This window comes from Festucalex cinctus, chromosome 15 (assembly GCF_051991245.1).
Source record: "Festucalex cinctus isolate MCC-2025b chromosome 15, RoL_Fcin_1.0, whole genome shotgun sequence".
Lineage (NCBI taxonomy): Eukaryota > Metazoa > Chordata > Actinopteri > Syngnathiformes > Syngnathidae > Festucalex > Festucalex cinctus.
The window spans coordinates 23,328,641-23,345,107 of NC_135425.1; the positions used below are offsets into that span (position 1 = coordinate 23,328,641).

Sequence of the window (16,467 nt, forward strand, 5' to 3'; positions counted from 1 at the left end):
CCATCTTTACAAATAATTTAAAGTGTTTTATTTTGTCATTCAAAAAACACACCACCATTTTTAAAAAAAAAGGTTTCTTCGGTCTGTATTATGTAAATTATTGAGCCCATAAGGTGCACATATAACGTCTCAACAATAAACAAAATAGCAACATCCCGAAAAAGATGTCGACACACGAAACATAAACATACAATTCACACGCAAGACTTTGCGTTGACTTTTCGTCTCGCGTCGAAAGCAGCTTCAACAACAAGTCTCGTTCGCTTCAACTTTTTTTGTGCTTCTCACTTGTTGCATAGATTGTCGTTTGATACAATTTACAAACACTGAAAAATGATTAAACGTCATCACATTTGAAAGGATTGCTCAAATGGACAAGCAAATTACTCTGTCATAAAAAATAAAAAAATAAAAAAATAAATCACATTAAATATTAAAACAAAACAAAAAAAAATACGAGAAAATAAAATGACAACTTTCGAGATGCATGCAGTGTTGCTTGGAAGGAAGGAAGATAAAAATAATAAAAATCAGTGTTTTGATCACAAACATAATTGCACATGATGATAAATGAAGTCTGGCACCTACAAGAGAAATCAGAGGTAGAACTACGTTCTTGTTAATAAATCATACGCCGACGAGGATGTGATTCTTTGAGAGGATTCAGACCCAAAAAAAAAAAAAAAGAGGTCAATTAAAGACATTTTTCTATGAAATAAATACAGGAGAAACAGAAGAGGATTCAAGCACATTATAGGATAAAAATGTCTGCTGGAGTTTAACCTAAAAATAATTATAAATAATTATTTAGCAGGAAGTAATAATTTTTTTTTTTTTTTTGGCCAATTATATTTTAAGGGGGGAAAAAAAACTATCCAAACTCACAATAAAAGAACTGGCCATGAAATGAATATGTTTTAAATTGTTTAAAAAAAAAATTTAAAAAAAGTCTGCTCAAGTATTATCAAACAAAATCCGACTGAAAAAAAAGAAAATCTTTTAGTTTATTGGATTATTTAGTGGACTAAATATTTTATGTTTACTATACAATTAAAAAAATAATCATAATTAAAACTCCATAACATATAAAGAAAATTACACAAGGCTTCGTCATAAAAAAAATAAAAAAAAATTTGATCCAGCCATTTGTGATTGTAAAGGATTTAAAAAAAATAAAAATAGTACTAAATAGAGTAAAAAAAACATAATAATAATAAGTTGCTCTTCATATCTTTTCACAGGTCCGTTTCGGAGGATTTTTTGCAGAAGAAACTGTTGTCCTCGACGTCGCCATCGATTCGGATGTGAGGAGAAGCTTTGGTGTATGCGCCTTTCTCAAGGCTGGAGGAGGACCAGAAGGAAACATTTGACTTTTTATCTGCATTTTTTGTGGTGGTGGGGGGAGGGGGAAAAAAAAAAAAGATGGCGGTTGTCTTAACTCACGTACTCGGCCACTGTGGACGACTCCAAGCGGTGCTCAGCACGGCGAATGTGTGTTAAGGAAATTCTGCGATGTGTCTCCTGGGAAGGGGGCGGAGCCAAGAAAGTTACATATTAACAGCAAAGGGATCAGGCAAGCCAATTTGGACTTCAGTGAACGTGAAAATTTAGATTTTCATAGATGCTACAAAAACAAAGCTCGTTTATGTTTTTTAAAAAAAACAAAACGTCAAAGGCAAGCTGGATTCTGCAATTAATAGAATTATTCTATTATATTATTCTCAAGCCATAATGTTATTTTTCAGTCACCAATTTTAATGTCCCCAACGAACCTCGCTTTCTTAGTAAACAATTTAGCAACTCCAACTAAACTCACGCAAGTTAAGACTATTTCAATTTGCAAATCCAACATGCGACTTTAGTGAAAGACAATTTTGCATATTCAAATACATTTTTGTATAAATGTCAAAGAGAATTTTGATCGTTTTTTAGTAAACGTAACACATTTTAACAGGCAGATTTCTTATTAAACAAAAATATAATGTACATTTTTTTTATTTTTTTTTAAACCTCAAAAACAAATTTGTATATTTTTTTTGGATAGCATATTTTTGCAAACACCGAAGACCTTTCTGATTCTCAAACCAATCGTTTTTTTTTCCTTTTAGCAATATTTAGCATCTTCTACTAACCTAATGCAAAAAATAAATAAAATAAATTTTATCTTGTTTTTTAGTAAATGTAAAACATTTTAACATGCAGCTTTCGAAGTAAACAAAAGAGTTTTGAAAATATAATGTCATTCGTTTTTAAAACCTAAAAAACAATTTTGTATTATTTTTTTATTTTTATTTTTTGGGTAGTATATTTTTACGAACACTGAAAACCTTTGATTATTTATTTTTATTTTTTATTTTTATTTTTTTTAATAGACATTTTAGCATCTTCTACTAATCTAACACAAAAAAAAGAAGAGAATTTTGATTTGAGAACATATGGTTTTACATGTTTTTTTTTTTTTTTTTTTTTTTAAGATGACTAAGCTATCACGTAAAACTTTTTTTTTTTTTTTTTTTTTTTTAGGTTCAAAAGAATCAAAATTAAGTTCAATTGTCACGGCTAACTAGATGTATGTTTTTCGTCATCAAAGACGTTTTCTTAATCTACTAAAGCGATTTTGATTACCAAACCTAACTTTTTTTTTTTTAATAAGTAAACAAAGAATTTATATTCCAAATGAACCTTGTAGTTAGCAGTTTTGTCATTATTTAAAATAGAATTGATCGTTAATGTAAAATTTGCATGAAAAAGATCAACAAATTTGACACTAAATGGAAACGATGGGGCGGGGCGACTAAATGTAACCGAGGAGGACAACAAGTTTGGGGTCTAAACAGTCGAAGAAAAAATGGGGGACCAGCATGAAGCAGCAAGAAGCCCAAAGAAGAGCCGATTAACCCCGGCTTGTACTCACTAGCCAAAGGCTTCTGCCCCAACATGGGCTCCTGCTCCATCATATCCATGGAGATTTTTATAGTGGGAATATTGTCATGGTAGGGATAGTCGGACTGTCGGAGGAGGAGGAGGAACAACATTAAACACGTCACATCTAAAAAGGAGCGGCAGCACGTAGACGAGATTGAAACCCCGCCCCCAAAAGACGTACAAAGTCGTTTTCCGAGTCGATGCTGCCCTTCTTCTTGTGCTTCTTCTTTTTCTCGTCCTCCTTCTTCTTCTTGTCCTTCTCGGGGATGACGTCGTCCAGGTAGCCGAGGTCATGCTGGGAGAACAGGTAGTCCATGGCCTTGCGCACGGCGACCAGCGCCAAGATCTGAGGCAAAAAACAAAAACAAAAAAACGTTTGTCACTTCCATCTTGAAAATCAGCCTCGTTTATAGACTGAATTCTGTTTTCTCTAAACTAACAAACTGAACCGATCATCTATAAACGGTGCTTCCTGTAGGCGTAAAAAGCAGGATATGACAATCTTCAGCAAAAAAAAACCGAGGCTGATCTTGAAATACTTCCTGTTTTCACTCTTCCCCTTTCGTCAAGTTCACACTGCGACAAACAAGTCTGACACCATCTAGTGGCCGAAAATGGAATTACACGTAAAATAACTGGGAGCTAGAACAAGATGTAAATACATAATTAAACCACAAACAACGGTTTGTGTAGGATTATACCAAACAATCTTTTACAAAAACGAGGCTGAGATTGAAACACTTCCTGCTTTCACTCTTCCTCTTTAGTCAAGTTCACACTGCGACAAACAAAAGTATGATACCATCTCGTGGTCGAAAGTAGAATTACCCAAAATAACTGGGAGGTAGAACATTGCATTGCAAAACTAACCTACAAACTTTTTGTAGGTGAAAAAAGCAGGATTGAAGAAGATGCTCCTATGCAATAATCTTCCTGTAGGCGTAAAAAGCAGGATATGACAATCTTCAGCAAAAAAAAACCGAGGCTGAGCTTGAAATACTTCCTGTTTTCACTCTTCCTCTTTAGTAAAGTTCACACTGCGACAAACAAACAAACAAGTCTGACACCATCTAGTGGTCGAAATTGGAATTACATGCAAAATAACGAAGGCAGAACATGATGGACATTATAAAATTAACCTACAAACATTGCTTTTTGGAGGGAAAAAAAAATAAAAAATTAGGATTGAAGATGATTATACTTCACGATAATCTTTTGCAAAAATGAGGCTGATCTTGAAATACTTCCTGTTTTCACGAGAGATGCAACGATATCTAAACATCACGATACGATATGGAGGTCATATTTATCACGATATTGTAGAGAGGTTGGCGATACAAAAAAAGTTCACAATAATGTAAAAAAAAAAAAAATGAGCTCATACTAAAAAAAAACCCAATATTGCTTTATTTACATATTATGTGCCCCTTCATCTGACCATTAGTGTGGATTGTAAACATAGAAGGGCCAAAACATGCCTTGCGAAAAAACAAAAAACAAAAAAACAAAAAACTAGCCACTAGAGGGTGCTAGAACTGTACAAATGGAAATGTACAACTCTCCTGAGACTTTGGAGTTTGGCAGTGATGCAACCTTGGGTCAATAAAGGTTTGGGAAAGACGGGATTAGACGGGCGTCGCGGGCTCACCATGACGGGGAAGATGATGGCGGCCACGGTGGACTTGAGCACCCAAAGGAGGACCAGACACAAGACCTGGATGAAGGTGAAGAGGTGAATGCGGCGCTGGGGCACGTGGCGCAAGTAGATGAGGTCCGGCTGGTGCTTGGCGGGCATCAGCAGGAGCTGCAGGCGATCCATGAACTGATGCAAGAAAAAAAGAAATGAACAAACGCAACATTGATGTCAATCTTTGGACACACAAAAAGATGACTTTTTTTTTGCCAGCCTGACAAGTCAAAATGGGATCATTGCCCCTTCAAAATGGACAAGTTAAAGCAGTCATTGTATTAATGGGTCACTTCATTATTTTAATTAATTTTATTTTTTTTTACAATTATTAACAAAATACAATAAAATTACATTTAGAAAAAAAAAACAAAAAAAAACAAAAAAAACACCCAAGTGTTAACTAAAGTTAGAATTTTGAAGCTGGAAGAAATTTTTTTTTTTTTTTAATTGTTGCACGTAAAACATTTTTTTGCCCCACATTCATTTTTTTTTCACAAAAAAAAAGAAAAAAAAGAAAAAAAAAAGATTATTACCATAGTATATATTAAATTAGGTAATATTACTGGTATATTTTTTTTTAAATATATTTTTCCCCATTTTTAATTTATCCAAACAATAATAGTTTCAGAGTAAATTGTTTTTAAGAACCATCCAAAACGCAATTTTATTTCCAAATCCGCTTTTAAAACCGTACCAAAACAAATATTTTATTTTTGAATCTAATAATATACTGGTAAGATTTTTTTAATTTTATTTTAACAAAAAATGTTTAATTATATATGCAGCACATATTCATATAAATAGATGTATACATTTTATATTCTCATACAATTATATCACATAAAAGTAAGCATTTTAACATAAATATATTAAATATTTTTAAACATATAATACTGTTATAATGACCTTTTATCTCCCCCCCCCCAAAAAAAGACAATAATTATTATAGGTTTCATATCAGGAAAAAAAATATAGAAAATGCTTCATTTTAGAAGTACATTTATCATCAGCATATTCCTTTTAAGCCACCAGAGACAAAATACTTTGTTTTATTAAAAAAAAAAAAAAAAAAAATTCAGTTGTTTGCGGCCCGTGAAAATCAATATTGCCGTTCATCTTTCCAAACAAATCAGCTCAGTGCCTCACCTGGACGCCATTGAGCGAGGCCACGCCCATGTACAGGAAGACGCCATACAGCACGGGCATGGGAATGAACTGCAACACACAAACACGGCCAATTTAATGCAACCCAAGTAGCATACGATTACCAAAACAGATGTCCGCATTTAAAAAAAAAAAAGAAGAAGAATATTTTTAGCAATGTGGCTCCATTTAAAAATAGTCTGCAAGCAACTTTTCTCGGAACGTTCTGGAATTACACGCTTGAGTCGGCCAGCGAGTCGCCACCATAAACAGCGAAAGCACACACGTATTTTTAAACACTTGTTGACATTTTTTTTTTTTTTCTAGCCATGCCTAAAAATATCAGCCATCTTGGTAGTAAATATCATATGTACTCATTGGACTGGACAGTATTTCTAATGTGGACTTCAACAATTTGATTCAAGTTTTTAGGCTAATTTGCAGACAAAAACGAAGGTGAAAAGTGCAAGAGTACGCGGCCCAATATGGGGCTAAAATAATAATAATAATAATAATAATAATAATAATAATAATTTTATTATTCTAATGTTCCATTTTTTGTTTGACATTGTGGAAAATCATTTTTCCATCACTATAAAAAAATGCTATTCAATAATAATGATTTCATAATTCAAAAATATTTTGTTTGTGCCAAAATTAAATAAATAAAAGCCAAGAAAATGTGTGCTGGTAAAATGTAAAACTACATTGAGCAGTTTTAAGATCTTACTTAATGAGCAATTATAATTTTCAGTAGGTGGAAAATAATACAAAAAGCAAAAGTAATATACTTTTGAAATTCAACTAGATTCATATTGAATGGAATTAAGAATATACGATATGAATCCATTCGCAATGTAATGACCTAGTTCTTCCCCCCCAGCCTTTGCCGTAATGACAATGTCACACTTCCTCCACCAGGGGGAGCAATAACTCCAACTAAATCGGCCTTGAAGTCTCCTCATAAAAATGACGGATTGGAAAATGTTTACGATTCTTAACCGGCTGAACATTTCGGAGGCAGCCGGAGTTCGAGGGAGGACAGCAGTTTGTCCTAAAAAAAAAAAAGAAAAGAAAAGAGCCTGACATTAATCCATATACCCGTGGGAGAATTAATGCCAAATCTGGAGCAGGGGGCCATTAACACGGAGGTCCGAATGGGATCAACACTCGTTTTGGTGGATGATCGCAAGTTCGTTTGACATGTGCCGCTAAAAAGTCAAAAGAAATGTGATGTTCACAAATTTCAATGATGTTTGCAGTACTGTATATAAAAAGAAGGCTTCAAAATTGGCACTCTCAAAGTGGCCACGTTCTGTGTCATTTCCGAATGAGGTCCAATAAATTATGTAAGGAGGACTAATACCGCCACAATAAAATATAAACTGAAATAAATTAATACAAGTTAAAATAAAAAATTGCTATAAAAATTGTAATTCAAAAAATACAACTAAAACTAAAATAAATTAAAAATTTAAAAAAAATAAATACAAATATAAAAACAAATGTGGAAACACAAAATGAAATAGAATTAAGACTGTGACCTCATTTGAATAATATTTCCTTATGCATTTCATGCTGACATTGTCTGCAGCATGAAATCAATAATTATGAGAGATGAGCGTTTTTATCGATTGGTATTTAACGGTATTTAATTTATCTGATCCTTATTTCCACATTTTATATTTATTTTTTTAATTTGTTTTGTTTTTGTATTCATTTGTAATTGTACTTATTTTATATACACATTTTTTTTTTCTAATTAATTTTTGAATTGTATTATATCTGTTTTTACTTTCACTTTTTTTTTTTAGCTATTTATTTATTTTTTATTTTAGCAGTTTGGGTCCTCCATACAATGGAATTTAAGAAGCTCCCTCTGCTGGACGTTTAAAAAAAAAAAAAAAAAAAAAAAAAACTTTTAACAATACGTATAAATATAAAATAAGTATTAAAACTGTCATTGACAGTTTAAAAAAAAAAATCTATATGAAAATTGTCATTGACTGCTTAAAAAAAACCCAAAAAAACAAAAAAAAGAAAACTTCATACAAAAAACAAGAACTGTTTTTAGTTCAAACTTGATGCAGTAAAATGAGCAAAATAAATAAATAAATAAAATAAATTCTTGGAAATGATAATAAGGTAAAAGCGTTAAAAATCCAAAAAAGCCTGAAAGTTCCCGTTGAGCTTTAAAACTTGCTAATCGATCTTTATTTCGCAACATATTATTTGCACCTGAGAGATTCCTAAAGGGCTGAACATTTTTTTTTTTTTTTTTTTAGTGGGGGGGGGGGGAAGATGACAGCGGCTTGTCCTAAAAGGGTCCGACAGTAATCCGCATTTCTCCGGAAGAACTCGTGAGCGTACCTTGAGGACGGGGGCCATTAAGACGGAAAGTCCGGTCAGGATGAAAACGGTGATCCCGGTCACTCGTTGCTCCCTGCAACGGACGAAAAAATGCAAAATGAAGAATCCCGACGGATTTTTATTTACTTATTTTTTGGGTTCGTTTTTCGCACCTGACGCCGAGGAACTTGGGCTGCTCCCCGGGCGCCGACGTCTCCGTCTCCATCTTGAGCGAGTCGATGTGCGCGATGGAGATGACGGTGGCGGCCACGTACCACGGCAGGCCCATGAAGGAGCACAACATCATCAGCACCGCCACCCAGAACAGGTCCAGGTGGTACCCCGCACCTTTCTGTGAGAAGGGGGGTCGAATCGCAACAGGTTGGACCCGGATCGGACGTTTCTCGGATGCGATCGCACGTCACCTTGAGTTTGTGCTCCTTCCTGTTGACGATGACGGCCGTGATCTGCTGGTCCATGAAGATCAGGATGGTGACCAGGAGGGCGGGGAGGGAGGCGGCCAGGTAGACCCAGCCGGGGTTCCCCCCGAAGGGGGAGATGAACCAGCCTCGCGATGGGCTGGTGGGCTATCGGAAGAAAAAAAACAAAAACAAAAACAACAGGTGTTGAGGGTGAAGCCGGGTAAAGAGAACTTTGGCCTGTTTTACTGCCGCTTCCCTCACAGGCTGGCTGGTTTTCAACACAACAAGGTGGGAAATATGAACATCAGGTGCACAACTTTCCTATCTCGGACGACCCCATTACACGCCGCTACCTTTCACACAGTACAGCAAAAAAAAAAAAAAAAAAACAGGTGGTGATGTAACGATATCCAAATATCACGATACGATATTATCACGATATGAAGCTCACAATACGATAATTATCACGATATTGTGGGGAGGTCGGCCATAGCTCATAGTAAAAAAAAAAAAAAGCACAATATTGTGCTTTTGTACATTACATCAATGTTATTTTATTATTATTATTGTTATGTTTTATTATTATTATGTTGTTGTTAATGGACGCACACACTGAGTTCCTCCACATAATGGCTTGCTTCAGGGGCATATTATGTTCACCATTATCTGACAATTAACGAAGATTTTAAACATAGAAGGCCAAAACATCCCTAATGAAAATTAAATTGCACTAAAAAAAAGAAAAACTAGCCACCAGAGGGTGCTAGAACTGCACGAACGGAAATCAACCTGACTTTTTTTTTTTTTTTAACATATGGGTTGCATTTAAATATTGTGAACATGACGACGACGATATTGTGGCAGTTTTAATATCACGATATCGCGATATGGCGCTTATCGTTACATCCCTAGTGTTGAGGGTGAAGCCGGGTAAAGAGAACATTGGCCTGTTTTACTGCCGCTTCCCTCACAGGCTGGCTGGTTTTCAACGCAACAAGGTGGGAAAAGTGAACGTCAGGTGCACAACTTTCCAATGTCGGACGACCCCATTACACGCCGCTACCTTTCACACAGTACAGCAAAAATGGAGGGGAAAAAAAAAAAAAAGACAGTTTTGATTGGCTGCGTGAAAGGGGCCATTATGTCCATGAAGACACCTGGACACAAACAGGCCTCAAACCTTGTTACTCCACTGCCGCCTCAGTGACTTTGAACAAAGAGGCGGGGCTTTAAAATCGGCAGGTCTGATGTGAACGGGCGCCAACAACGGCGGCTCTGTGGTGGCACTCACAACGCCGCCCGCCCATCTTCGCCCGCCGTTCCCTTGAGAACGGCGGGTGATTATGCTTCGCTTGCAACAATTCCTGCATGTACTACCAAGGTGGCATTTGGATTGATGTTATTATTAGGCCCCAAGTATAAAATACCCATAAACGATTAATCAGATGCTTGATTTAAAATATATATAACAAATAAAATAACACCAGTAACACAACAGTAAAAATGTTCTTATTTAAAAAATATATGAATGAATAAAATTACGTTACAAAAATTGGCAAAAAAAAAAAAAAAGACAAAAACCAGTCAATTTTTTCTCACAATTTCAAAAGAGCTAATATCAGCCAGCCAATTAATGTGTTGGGCCCTAGTTCTCACTTTTTTATAACTTTTTTTTTTTTGATAACATGTGGCAGTATTTTGAGTGTCATTTTTATCCAATGTTGTTAAAAAAAATAATAAATAAAATATTTAAAAAAAACTATTAAAAATTTAGCCATTTCAAAAGCGCTAATATCATTCCTTGGTGCCAGATACTCTTTTCAAGGCCCTCTTCATAATTCAGTTTCTATAGTATTTTTTCAGTATTTATCAACATTACAAAATAAATAAATAAATAAATAAATAAATAAATAAATTCAGACTAAATTTGGGAAACTTTTTTTTGTGTTTGAGTGTTTTGGTCTGTCCAGTGTTTTAAAAAAAAAAAAAAAGTAACAAAATAAAATAGCAAAAATCGGAACATCAAGGAAGCATCCACAACCGCAAGTCAAGCCCGGGGTACCTTGAATTCACTTGGCACGATGAGCTTGGGGGTGTCCACGCCCACCAGAGCGTCCACGCCGCAGAAGAGGAGGATGGCCATGATGATGGCAAAGTCGCTGATCAGCTTCCTCACCTGGGAAAGAGCCCGATTTGAGTTGTGTTCGGCATACACGTTGCAACTCTCTGACAGCGTTAAAAAAAAAAACGCAAAACGCAAAACGAAGCTCACCTTGGTGGGGAAGAAGCGGCTGGTCTTGAACTGCTTGAGCGCCGTGGAGCAGGCGTACGTGCCGAAGAACAAGATGAAGGACATGAGGGTGATGTCGGGCACGTAGCCGCAGGCCTCACCCACCAGCCTCCCGCCATACTTGACGCACTGGCTGCGGCTGAGCGACGCCCAAGTGGCGTTCTCGGACTGAAGAAAAAAAAACAAAACAAAACGCGGTGGTTAGTAACGTTGCCCAGGCGGTGGTTAATAATGGGGTGGGGGGGCATACCAGGTCGGAACTGTTTGTCCAGGCGGCGGCATCATAGAGGTCCGTGGTGTTGCCTTGGAGACACAAAAAATTTTAAAAAAATTCAACAAGAACATAAAATCAGGCCAGCGACGAAAAATAAAATAAAAATAACTGAGGGGAGGAGCTTCACTTAGCCTTGTCGAATAGAAAAGTTGCACTTTGCTGCCATCTTGTGGCATCTACAGGTACTGGATTTCATCGTTTTGTGAATTGGATTAAATTACATTGTAAATTACACCATAAATGGAGCGACCTGTATCACATCTTAATTGGCATGAATTGGACCATAATTGGAGTGAATCTTATCATAAATGGAATAAATTGTAACAAAACTGGATTGAATTGTAACAGAACTGGATTAAATCGGATCGGAACTGGATTGAATCACACTGCATCGTAACTGGAGTGAATCGTTTCATAAATGGATTGAATCGAATTAGAATGACTTCGATTGTAAATTAGGAAACTCTTACATAATAGAGGTAATTTTTCTGTAAATGGACTGAACGATACTGTAAATGTAAATAATCCTATAATAAATGGGGTGAATATTATATACAGAGTGAATTGGATCGTAACTGGATTGAACCCGATTAGAAACTAATTGAATTGTATTCCAACAATTGCCGTGAATCGGACTGTAATCGGCGTGAATCTTATGGTCAATGAAGTGAATTGTGCAATCTGCATTCATGTGTTCACACTTCTATCCAGTAATCTACATTTGATTTGATTTGTTTCCACTTCATTCCTTTTTTTTTCCTCATTCCCTCGAAACCAGAGTGAATCTTATCGTGAATCCTATCAGAAATGGGGTAAATCGTCACATAAATCAGTTTAATCGGATTGCAACTGAAGTGAATTGGTTCAGAATCGTTAAGTAATTGAAGCGACTTGCATCGGATCACAAGCGCCGTAAATCCAAATTGTAATTGGCGTGAATGGAATAAATTGCATCGCAAATGGATTGAATCGTATTGTAACTGGAATGAATCATGTCAGTGGAGCGAATCGTATCGCGAATGTTAAAAAAAAAAAAACACAGTTGGCGTCGTCAACCGACCGGGCTGGCAGGTGCAGTCGTACTGCGTGACGAGGTCGGCTCGGTAGTCGGCGTTGATGGGGTTGTGGTGCGCCAGCTTGATCATCTTCTTGAAGGCGTCGTAGATGAAGATGAAGCTGATGAGCGCCGAGAAGCCTTCCTCGGTGAAGCGCGTGAAGTACTGCACCAGGAAGCTGGCGTCGCTCGCCACCAGCATCAGGCAGAAGACGCCCGACCACAAGCCGATCCACAGGCGGAACTCCAGGTAGTCGAAGTCGTTTTCCCTGCTCGCAACACACTTCCTCTTAATGTCTATTGTGCAATTTTTTTTTGTTTTTGTTTTTCCCATAATTTATATGACTTAAAAAAATAAATACATAAAGCAGTGCAATTTTTTTTTTTTTTTAATTATATATTTTTAAAATAATTTAATCTAATTATATTTAAAATTAAATTTCTAGAAAGTACAGTTTTCAAGATTTTATTAAACAGATTTCAAGTCAGCATGGAAATGAATTGTACTTATGCAAAAATTTCATCCATTTTAGTAGGAAACGCATACAAACAAAACGCACCAAAATTCTAAATGAATTTTTTTTAAATTATTATTATTTATTTTTTTTTAAATCAATGGGCAGTGCAACGTCTAAGTGCAGCGCTGCCTGGTCAACGGGTTGTGGAATCAAAAACACTCACTAACTATGGCCAGCAGATGGCAACATTGTATCTCTTTTCAATGGGCTGCAGGTGTATGAAATTAGTCATTACCATGAAACACGATGAAATCTGATGAAATAAAATGTTTCCAAGGATGACATGAATGATCAAAGCCTTTGTCATATTAAAGTTTTTTGTTTTTGTTTTTTTTTTTAATAAAGTGCAGCTGTAAGAGTTAAACACTGCTTTTTATCCAGGACTTAAATTTTAATTAAAATTTCAGCTCTGCAATTTTTCTGTATTTATCTGTCTTTTTTTTTTTTTTTTTTATCTCAAAAAAAATATTAAGATGTTACTACTCAATTACACTTGAATTTCTAGGAAGTACAGTTTTAAAGATTTTATTAAAAAGGTTACAAGATGGTGCGGAAATTATTTGTATTTTTGCAAAAACTTCATCCATTTTAGTAGGGAACACAAATATTCAAACAAAGCATACTAAAATTCAACATTTTAAATCAATTGTTTCAAAAGTACTGATCTATTCAAAAAAATAAATAAATAAATAAATGTACATTTGAGCACTGATTTTATCCAGGACTTAAATGTTAATTTCAGCTCTGCAATTTTCCTGATTTTTTTTTTTAATCTAGGAAAATAAATAAATAAATAAATAAATAAATAAATAAATAAAAAATAATTATATATATTGTTACTTTTCAATTTACACTTGAATTTCTCAAAAACTACAGGAAATGATCATTTACATTTTAAATGTTGTTGTTGTTTTTTTTAAATTTAAATCAAATGAATAATATATATATTTTTTTTTAAAAAGTGCCCACTGACTTGCTGAAGTTGAAGAGGAGGCGCTCGAAGACCAGGACGGGTCCGGTGCTGCTGAGGATGGTGAGTGGCTGACCCGCCAGCAGGCAGAAGACGGAACCCGTCAGAGCCGTGCCCAAGAAGCTCTCCAACACACCCTTGTCACACATGACACATATTGTTTATATCAATACAGTAGTTCAAAAACATATTTAGGTCCAAATAGTGGGGAAAAACAAATAAAAAAAAACCCCGTACAATTACAGTACTCATTTATTCTTACATCAAATTAAAAAAACAGAAAAACTCAACCAACAATATTTTTTTGCAGTCGACATTCAGTATTTTTCGTCACATATACAGTAAATTACTTAAAAAATAAAAATAAAAATCATTAAAATTGAACATATTTGAAGACCAAATGAGCTTTGAATTTGTCCTCCCAAAAAAGCAATGACCAAAAAAAATAAATCTAAAAACAGTCCTGACAATTCACAAATACACTATTAAATAATAATAATAATAATAATAATAATAATAATACACTTTTTTCCTTTACATTTCAAAAAACGAATTTTTCAAAAAGAAAATATTTGATGACCTCATGGAATTATGAAGGTTAGTTTTTCAAAACTTAATGAGCAATTTTATTTAAGTGTACAACACAAAGTGCAACAATAGACTAACAGAAATACATGCAAATTGTACAAAAATAAAATGTAAATTTAATCAGGAAAAGCACCAACTTGGAAAATTTCAATATAAATTCTGATTCAACAAATATATCTTTTTTTTCTCAATAAAATAAGAAAATACATTATGTATTATTGGCCATAAAAACATAATTGTAACATTTAAATCTGAAAAAATAAATCAATTAAAAAAAAAAGAAAAAAATCCCAAAACACTCCTGACAAATTAAAAGAAATAGCACAAATACACCATTAAAAAAATAAAATAAAATATAAAAACAGTCCTGACAATGAAATTAAAAATAGCACAAATACACTATTTTTATTTTATTTTATTTTTTTTAAGGAGAATGCAAACTCCATGAACTCTGCTCACTCGGCAGGAAGTTCTATATTCCCACACACGCACACGCGTACGCACACGCACACGCACGATGCTGCTGGGCCGGCCAATCAGGACAGGCCTGTTTGTGTTGCGCTTTTGTCAGCTTCCGCTCAGAAAGAAGAACAATATTTGACTATCGCTCCGAGCCTCTTGAGTGTATGTGAGTTGCGGGAGGTCACGTCAGGTCGGGGATTCCCTCTGTTCACTGAAAGTGTGTGCGTGTAGTGCGCGCGTGCGTGTAGAGGTCAGTGGAAACGCACAGCCATGACGAAGCTAGCGAGTAATCTGGATCGGCGGTTATTTACGGCCAGCTCAAATCCCGCATCGCGCGGCTCGACACAAGACGCAAGACGAGACCACATCACTGCACGTGTGTGGACGTGCGTGCGTCCTCAGGGAAAGAAATTTATCATTTTATTTTTAACTCATTCACTGCCATTGACGGATATACACGTCAATGGGAACGGAATTGCCTTAACTCATTCACTGCCATTGACGGATATACACATCAATGGCAGTGAATGAGTTAATGGTTCATTTATTTTATTGTAATGTTTTTAATAATTTAACCCCCGCCAAAAAAGGCATTTTTTTTATTTTTTTTACTTTAACTAATTCGCTCCCAGACATTTTTCACAGAAGCAATCCCGTTCACTCCCAGCTGTTTTATTGAATTTTATTGAAGCAAGGCCCACAAAATCTTGTGTTCTATTATTATAAAAACATGTAACCTATCAAAAGAAAGATTAAAGTCTCTTCTTTCATCAGGGAAAAAAAAATTATGTTTTCTATTTGTTTCCGTTTTGCATCAAAGCCTTCTGTATGCTCTAGCATAAAAACAAAACAAAAAACAAACAAAAAAACAACGGATAAATACATCTTTGGGACACTTAAAACAAAAAATCCAACAACAACAAAAAAACGTATTTACACGTTATTGGGAGCAAAATTTAAAAAAAAATTTTTCCAAAAAGAAAATATTTGATGACCTCATGCAGTTAGTTTTTCCAAATCTTAATTAATTCTTCTTAATTAGTTAATTAAGTGTACAACACAATGTACAATAATAGATGAACAGAAATACAGTACTTGCAAAATGTAAAAAAAAAAAGAAAAAAAGAAAAAAAAATTCATCAGGAAAGAACCCACTTGGAAAATTTTAATAAAAATTCTGATTCAGCAAATATTTTTGAACAATAAAATAAGAAAATACAGTATGTATTATTGGCCATGAAAACATAATTCGAACATTTAAATCTAAAATAATATTGAAAATAATATTTCCAAATTTTATCTATTTAAATTTGAAATGTATAATAAAAATGTCAACATTTTAAGCATGGAAAAAGCACAATTATATACTACAGATATACAGATATATGGGCTAATATATTTTTTATTTCTCAAAAACTACAGAAATATATCAAATCATTTCCTTTAAGACATACATTTTGGATTTCTTTATTAACAAAAAAAATGTGTTAGTTGAATACAATATTATATGAATTAAGTAACACATTTCCCAAAAGTTTGATTCCATGGGAATTCTAAACTCCCTGGCCACTTCATTAGGTACACCTAGACACTAAAATCCAATACTTGTGTAATATGCGATCATATTTAGCACTAACTCTTCAGGTTACGTGAAGCGTGTGTACACTGTCGGGAGAATTAATGCTTTGTGAAGTATCATGTAATCGAAGCAGGCAAAATTGAGAAAAAAAAAAAAAATTCCAAGGTCAACCAGACAAGTCAACATCAGACAAACCGTGTTTG

At 34.7% G+C, this 16,467-nt stretch overlaps 1 protein-coding gene across 4 annotated transcripts in view; it reads right to left on the bottom strand.

Annotated features, from left to right (window-relative positions):
• Positions 1 to 5: 5 nt before the first annotated feature.
• The window catches only part of LOC144001964 (electrogenic sodium bicarbonate cotransporter 1-like), a 30,883-nt gene continuing 14,421 nt past the window's right edge, over positions 6 to 16,467 (bottom strand). For 2 of the 4 annotated variants that reach the window (XM_077496673.1, XM_077496674.1), the window contains 14 exons: positions 13,639 to 13,772; positions 12,154 to 12,416; positions 11,070 to 11,122; positions 10,802 to 10,987; positions 10,592 to 10,705; positions 8,533 to 8,694; positions 8,281 to 8,459; positions 8,129 to 8,201; positions 5,762 to 5,830; positions 4,574 to 4,747; positions 3,107 to 3,271; positions 2,915 to 3,008; positions 1,448 to 1,521; positions 6 to 1,341 (listed from right to left, as the gene is read on the bottom strand). In XM_077496673.1, the coding sequence (XP_077352799.1) occupies positions 1,478 to 1,521; positions 2,915 to 3,008; positions 3,107 to 3,271; positions 4,574 to 4,747; positions 5,762 to 5,830; positions 8,129 to 8,201; positions 8,281 to 8,459; positions 8,533 to 8,694; positions 10,592 to 10,705; positions 10,802 to 10,987; positions 11,070 to 11,122; positions 12,154 to 12,416; positions 13,639 to 13,772 (1,710 nt within the window). In that variant the 3' untranslated portion in view covers positions 6 to 1,341; positions 1,448 to 1,477. The remainder of the gene's footprint in view (positions 1,342 to 1,447; positions 1,522 to 2,914; positions 3,009 to 3,106; positions 3,272 to 4,573; positions 4,748 to 5,761; positions 5,831 to 8,128; positions 8,202 to 8,280; positions 8,460 to 8,532; positions 8,695 to 10,591; positions 10,706 to 10,801; positions 10,988 to 11,069; positions 11,123 to 12,153; positions 12,417 to 13,638; positions 13,773 to 16,467) is intronic. The other 2 variants (XM_077496672.1, XM_077496675.1) reach the window with 1 other exon arrangement.